General features: G+C 43.9%; 2 protein-coding genes across 2 annotated transcripts; one reads left to right on the forward strand and one right to left on the reverse strand.

Moving 5' to 3' along the window:
* The first annotated feature begins 451 nt into the window (after positions 1-451).
* Positions 452-3,918, forward strand: rbp2a (retinol binding protein 2a, cellular). Its single transcript, XM_076982262.1, has 4 exons — positions 452-1,604; positions 2,178-2,356; positions 3,012-3,113; positions 3,285-3,918. The coding sequence occupies exons 1-4, from the start codon at positions 1,532-1,534 to the stop codon at positions 3,336-3,338; spliced, it is 408 nt and encodes a 135-aa protein (XP_076838377.1). The 5' UTR covers positions 452-1,531; the 3' UTR covers positions 3,339-3,918.
* Positions 3,919-4,517: 599 nt separating this feature from the next.
* Positions 4,518-7,114, reverse strand: mrps22 (mitochondrial ribosomal protein S22). The gene is given in 7 exon segments (XM_076982261.1): positions 4,518-4,815; positions 5,158-5,266; positions 5,397-5,680; positions 5,762-5,905; positions 6,036-6,200; positions 6,336-6,484; positions 6,958-7,114. Coding segments are annotated over 7 exon segments (1,068 nt in total). The 5' UTR covers positions 7,085-7,114; the 3' UTR covers positions 4,518-4,725.
* Positions 7,115-7,141: the final 27 nt, after the last annotated feature.

The raw sequence follows: 7,141 nt of genomic DNA on the forward strand, positions 1-7,141 counted from the left end.
GTATTTGCTAAGTACAGGAATCAACTCAGTACTTGCAGTAAAATGCTGTGATTTCTCATATTGGGAAGATCCTTTCAGTGACCTGGTATGTCCTTTCAGTATTAATTCATTTTTTTGACTTAACTTATGAATGGTAAATAACTTTTGTATCCAGGTGATTGAATTTCGTAGTGTTGGAGTTTATGAAATACAGATGTCATGACATTCGTTGCTAATGTCTTTTGCATAAAGCCAACTCTAACACGGGTTTCACAAAGTCAGCTGGACAGGTGTTTGAGTTTAAGGTGAATAAAACAGCCTATTGTTGAATGGCAGGTGATTTTTGGTTTGTTTCTTCAGTGTTACTGCTGTTTCCTCCCATGTACTGTTGGCTATTGAGAGTTCAGAAACTATAAAACTGCAACTCAGGGCAATACAAAATTATTCCTGCAAGTCCCAAGAACTAATATACCGTTTCAGGAAATTAAAAAAAATATTGAATGATTAAAAATAAATAAAAAAAGATGAAGAATCTTGGAGCCTGTTGTGTTGAGGTCCATGGAGCTCTTCTCGCTATGAGTTCCTCTGTGAACTTTAACCTTTCACTGTCTTGGGCTCTGCTCCAGTGACTTCCTGTCTTCCCACGATGCAGCATTCCTGCTGTTCCCCCCTCAGATGTACACAGGAAATCAGAAGAACAGCATCTTGAAGGACCCACCGTCTAGATAACATGCAGAGTTCATTGGGATTAAGCTCGTCAGATTTACGTTGTGTGATTGACATCTTGTGTTTGCCCACAGGTGTTGATACAGTTTCCAGAACATGCTGCTAAATTTCTTTGCCTAAGATTACTACATTTCTGTACTTTTAAAAGGAGGAATCAGAAACCAGCAATGACCAAGGCTGAATACCTTTTGGCATTACTGTTGCATCTTGGAAAGAGAATGGGTATTTTTTTTTTTTTTTATGCAGCATGTTGATCTTTAGCACAGTGATAATTTGGCAATAATCTTCTTGATCAGAAGGTTAGATAATAAGACGGTTATTTGCAGTTCCAGGCTCCGAGCTTTGATCATCGCTACCTTCATGGTAACCTCGTATCTGCTAGGTCATCCAATCAGACTAATGAGCCCTCACACTGATCACAGTGCAGTCTAGGATCCTGACGACTGACCACAGTGCAGTCTAGGATCCTGACGACTGGTCACAGTGCAGTCTAGGATCCTGACGACTGGTCACAGTGCAGTCTCGACTTCTCCAGAATGTCAAGGGCTTGTTTTTGCTCCTCTGGCTTAGAGAGCTGGCTGACTGATGAATCTATATTGGATCCAAACTCTATTGATCTTTACATGGCAGTTAAGAGCTGAGTGAATATCCCCACTCCTCCCATTGTATTTAATGGTAATATATGGCCTTATCAGTTGAACTTTGATCCAGAACTCCAGTCTGCACTGAGACAAATCCCTGACTCCAGGTATAATAGGCCAAGTCTTGCTCCGTGTTCAGTGTGAACACGTTCTGACGCTCTTACCCACCAGCACATAGCATCAACATGCCTGCCGACTTCAATGGAACATGGGAGATGGTGAGCAACAAGAACTTTGAGGAGCTCATGAAGACGTGGGGTAAGTCCCCTGTCGCTACAGCACAGTTGCATCTTCTACCACTTCTACTGTTCCAAAGTCAGCATGATCCATCTTTAGCTATGGCTTCACCATTTTACGGTCCCAGGGTCCGTGTACTCTGATCTATCTGCAGCTCCGTTCGCTGTTTTGCTGTCCCAGAGTGAACAGAATCTTCAAATGTGTCGGCAGATCGCAAATGAACAGATTTATTAAAGTGCTGGCTCTGGTTTTCCTGGTTTTATAGATTCGGCTTATGCAAGTCGTAACTGTGATTTAAGATGCTGTTTGTGAGATGGTACAAATGTTGATATGAGGTGTCTGATTTTCTGTATGCTGCCAGTTCAGACTCCAGTATTTCAGCAGTTCAGTGATAACAGATTAGATAATTGGGCTGGACTGGTTGACCTTCAAGGCCCAGTGTGAGGGGGTCAGAGTTCATTTGATTTCATCTATAATCTGTATAACCACCACTTAATCCTTCTACTGTACCAGCAAAGATGGGTGATTGATTCCAGAGGCTGGATTTGATGGACTATCTTCTCACTCTCCCGTCTCTGTCCCTTTGTCTCTCAGATATAGACTTTGCAACACGTAAGATTGCCGCACACCTCACGCAGACAAAGGTCTTTGTGCAAAACGGAGATGTGTTTCAGACCAAAACACTCAGTACGTTCAGAAATTATGAGCTGAACTTCACTGTTGGAGAAGAATTCGAGGAGCACACCAAAGGGCTGGACAACAGAGTGGTCAAGGTGTGTGTGTGCAAGACCATCCCGTCTTAAAATCCCAAATGGGTTCCATATTCTCATCCACTTAATTGTCAGAAATGCAGATATAACCACTGACTAGTAATCTAGTATAACAAGTAATTCCTACAAACACAAAGGTGAATAGTTCATTCTGCCCTTCTCAGAGTCCTTCCTCTTATGACGGTTTACAGGATACTGATTCTGATGGACTTTGAATGAGTTTTGACCCTCAGAGGTACCTACTCGCAGCTGTGCAGAATAAATTCAGGAAGATCCATCAGACTCCAGAGATTGAGGACGGTGAAACACAGCAGGCGGTGTAGGGACCGAGTTTCATTTGTCCTGCACAATGACTATGAGGAAATTTTGTTTTTCCTCACAAACCACACAGCTGTCGATATGTTGATCACAAACTTTCTTCATGGTTTGTTCAGTACAAATCCAAGAAGTTTGTACATGTGAATATTGAACAGAATTTGTTCCAAATCCCAAATGGGTCCCAGTCCCTCATCCAGGTCTTAAGATAGATCTTAACTCAAACCTGGGTGCATCAGCACAGCGATGATGTCTGTGTGCATTCCTTGGGCATCTTGAAAGACGCTATATAAAGTGAACATTAATTAATTAATTCCAACGGCTGGCTGTCTTGCTCTTCCAGACCCTGGTGAAGTGGGATGGAGACAAACTAGTGTGTGTGCAGAAGGGGGAGAAGGAGAACCGGGGCTGGACACACTGGATCGAGGGAGACCTTCTCCATCTGGTAAAGCCTGGACTAACGGACCGTTCCACTCATGTTCTTTCACATATGTAGACGCAAGAACCAATGAGGAATTATGCCATGATGTTATTACCTCATCATGCAGTGTTGAATTATCTCAGACTAGCGTGTTGCACTTATGTGAGAAGTCCATGTGTTTTTCTCTCACGTCAGGAGATCACATGCCAGGATAAAGTCTGCCACCAGGTGTTCAAGAAGAAGCCGTAACCCCCGGAACACCAACACTCCCTGTGCTGCTTGTGTTACTGGATAAATATACACATGCGTGTGCAGTTTTAATAAAGACGTGTAACCAAGCCATAAGCTCAAGGTCAGCTTAACCTTCAGTGGGGCTTTAGGGTCAGGTGACCTGCAGAAGAGTTGTGTTGTCTGTTGTTTTTAAGTCTAAATGCTGTCAAACGTATCTGCAGCAGGTGATGAATTGAAATTGCCAATATTTTACTCCTGAAAATGAAATTGTACCAGTTGCATGCCTGAACCCACTACCTTTAGGTCCTTGCAGAAGCAAGCAACCCCACTTCGTTCGAAGATAAGGTAGTAAACCTAAGAAACATATTGATTTAATCAGGTCCATATTTGAAACTTGCTGTTTCAGATCTGAGAATGTCTTAATAAAGGCTTTCAACCACCTAACAAGAGCTTTTTAAGTTGATGGATTCACTTTGAAATCAAAGTTTTTGGAAGCAGCAAGTAGTTTTATTTCATAATAAAGTTTGGTAGGTCATAACCTGAACGGTGTGTGTTGTAAATGTGCAGAATAAAGTCCCCGTTATCACAGTTGGCTCTAAATGACTTCTGACCCAGTCTTTGATAGTACAGCGTATAATGGAAAACCAATGTACTGTTTATACATATCTAAATTATGCTGGACAGATATTACCCAACCCAGAGCTGCTGCACAGATAACAAACCCAAAGTTCTGCTGAACAGAACTTACCAGTGTTTCTGTCCAGATTTGATGTTGGATTACACAACCCACAGCACATTAAAGATGACTTCTTTTTTTTTTATGCCACCCATTGGTATTTTCCAGGACTAGGTGGCATTCTAACCACATGTAGCCAAGTCCAAACTGAACACCAACTGAACATCTTGGATTGCAAACAAAATGGAATGTTCAGTATTAGTGCCGAGTATGTTTAATGTTGTTTAAAGCCTTTTGGGAAGAGTGTGGCACAGTGGAACTGTCAAGTAATTGTTCTTGATGGTGGGGGGGGGGGGGTGCTCTTCCCATCATCAAGAACAATTACTTGACACATAGTATTATTTAATATAATTTAACTGAGCTGGCTGATGTGTTTAGATATTAGATGCCCTGCTATATTAGGATTATTTTAGAACAATTTGGCATGGTCAGAATCTGTAGGTGGAGCAGAACTCAAAACATCAGATAGTCCTTCTACTTTATTTCCACACTGTGCTACATGGCCTGCACCAGATCCTACATCTGTGTCCTCAATATTCCACAATGTTCATATTTTAATACTTGTGCATGAGAAAGCACAAAACTCTGATACTCCAAGGTTTCCTGTGTAGTCCGGCACTACACTCTGGTCCTGCAAGGTATTGTGGGTGTGTGGAGGGGGAGGGGCGTTTAAGACGAGGTCTGTGTGATTCTCTGCTCATAGGTCTGCAGTGCTAGTGTGATGAATCCAGCCTTCTGAGACTCCGAATCAGCAAAGATCTGCACAAGGAGAGAAAGGCAAACTTTAAAATCACACAGAGCTTCAACACACCCTGCATACACACACTGAAGCCAGCATGGGTATTTTGTGTAGATGGGCAAGCTTTTTTAAAGCCAAATACGAGTCTTGAATTTGACCCCTGCCATGACTAACTACTCCAGGTTAAAGGTTGACCATGACTAACAGCACTATGTTTTCAATTAGAGGTTAAGAGGTTAGTAGACAGGGGCAGAGCGTAACTAACCGCTGGCCCAATCACGTCTCGGCATTTAACGGGGCTCACAGACCTGGGACGCCCAGTCCTGACAGACTGGTGCACGTGTGTGTGTGTGTGTACTCACCTTCAGCAGGTCCAGGCCGGTTGCTTGTTCCCTGGTGGCCTGTAAGGCGGAGTCACTCTGCGGATGCACCAAGTTAAACAGCTGCACCAAACACAATGCGTCCTGCAGCCTGTAACCAAGGTAACAGCACTGCGTGTAACCACGACAACATATGAACTGAATGCTATATGACATGGAAACGGACACTCGGGACTGTATAGCACCTGTAATCACACACACACACACACACACACACTCACCGGTCTCTCTGCAGCATGTCTATCAGCAGACCGTCGACTCTGCGTCTAGTGACCAGGTACCACACGAGGGTGCCGAAGAAGCGTGTGGAGTGGAGGACTTCATACCTCCCCTCCTTCTCCACGTGTTCAAAGGTCAACGCATGTACCTGTGAACGCCACACACTCTCAGCTTCACCGCATTACGCTCCACCGGTACATCAGTACACTGCCTCCGGAGAATCCGGTTCAAACTGGACGACGCAGTGGTTCAGAACGTCCTCGTATCTGCCCTGCTCAAACACAACCTGACACGCAGAAGAAACCGGTTGGGTGAGAAGGCGTAATCGTCATCTAAACTTATGAATCCTTTATTCCTCAAAAGATACCTTGAGGTTTTCCTCTTTAAACACAGGGGGCACTATGACCCTGCGGCCTTCTTTGGGGAAGTACACCTGGACCAGTCGGTCCCGCTCGTCCCACGTCGCTTTCCTGAGTGTCCCGTCCGGCTCCCTCACAGTGATGAACCGCTCCTGCTCAGACGGGTCAGAACGGGAGAACGTCATGACAACACTCGCCATGACAACACTCGCCACACACTGGGGCGTACTCAATAATGGAGTTTATTACTTAGAGTGTGTTTGGCGTGTGCTTGGGCATTACTCTGTGAGGGATGTTGAAGGTGATGTCGGTGAAGACGTATCTGGCCGTGTCCATGCCTTCCAGGATGTGATCTTCAGCGAGGACGTCCTCTATGGGCTGCCTGTCAGGCAAGTCCGGGGGCATCTCCAACATCCGCTTGGCATGCTGCTTGGCCCCAAGCATCGCCTACAGGGCAACGCACAGACAAGATTAAGATTACACAGACAAGTTAAGATTACGTTCAGATTAAGGAACGCAAGGTTGATAAAGGCATCCAGTAAATCAGGTGGTGGGTTTTAAAGTCGTGTTAACAGTGGTTACCTCCTCTAACTGTGCATCAGTCAGAAGTTTATATTTGGGCGGTTTCAGCTCCTGTTTCACGGGTTTAAACACTCGGTCCAAGTTCAATCCCGTGATTGTAGTTAAAATCTCCTGAACTTCAGTGTCGGTGAACTGTGCTTTTCTGACACCTCCACAGCAGCACAAACATTTAATTACTTTACAATTACACAAAGAGTTTCTAAAATGTCATGTGAAGAAATAAAAAAATCAAAACGTATTTATTACACAAATTACATTTCTGTATCTACAGAGAACAAATGGTTATAAATCCGACGACACTGAAAGGTGCGGAACTACAGTCTGAATTTGAGTCGACCGCCCCAGCTTTCAATTTGTATTCTCATGCGCATGCGCACCGTGGTCTCCTCACTAGAGATAAACTTAGAATACATGCGGCCAACACATAAAATCAGGTTAAATGTTATATACATAATAACATTAATACATTAATAAACGTTTATAATATCGTTAGCTATGCCCTCTTAAGAAGTAACGTTAAAGCTAGCTTGCTTACAGCAGCCAAGAACGGAGATATGCAAGGTCAATATATGAATGTACAATACAGTTAATTATTTTTATACAGTTAAAATGTTTTACTTACTGTCGTGCGATGGTGAACTACAAACCAATCGGTTGGCACCCCATAAAGTGGCTCGTACACCACAACCCACGTTTGTAGCTCCACGACAGGATCTAAACAACCACCGCGTTACTCCGAGCGTCGCCATTTTTGAAGTTCTCCCGTTTGCTTCTTCGGCGGGTGTAATGACGACTCGCCAGCGTCG

Source organism: Brachyhypopomus gauderio, chromosome 19 (assembly GCF_052324685.1).
Source record: "Brachyhypopomus gauderio isolate BG-103 chromosome 19, BGAUD_0.2, whole genome shotgun sequence".
NCBI lineage: Eukaryota > Metazoa > Chordata > Actinopteri > Gymnotiformes > Hypopomidae > Brachyhypopomus > Brachyhypopomus gauderio.

Excerpts from the sequence above, each read along its gene's own strand:
- rbp2a (XM_076982262.1), top strand. The coding sequence starts at position 1,532 with ATGCCTGCCGACTTCAATGGAACATGGGAGATGGTGAGCAACAAGAAC. Across the intron at positions 1,605-2,177 it reads GGAGCTCATGAAGACGTGGG|ATATAGACTTTGCAACACGT; the intron begins GTAAGTCCCCTG and ends TTTGTCTCTCAG. Across the intron at positions 3,114-3,284 it reads AGGGAGACCTTCTCCATCTG|GAGATCACATGCCAGGATAA; the intron begins GTAAAGCCTGGA and ends CTCTCACGTCAG.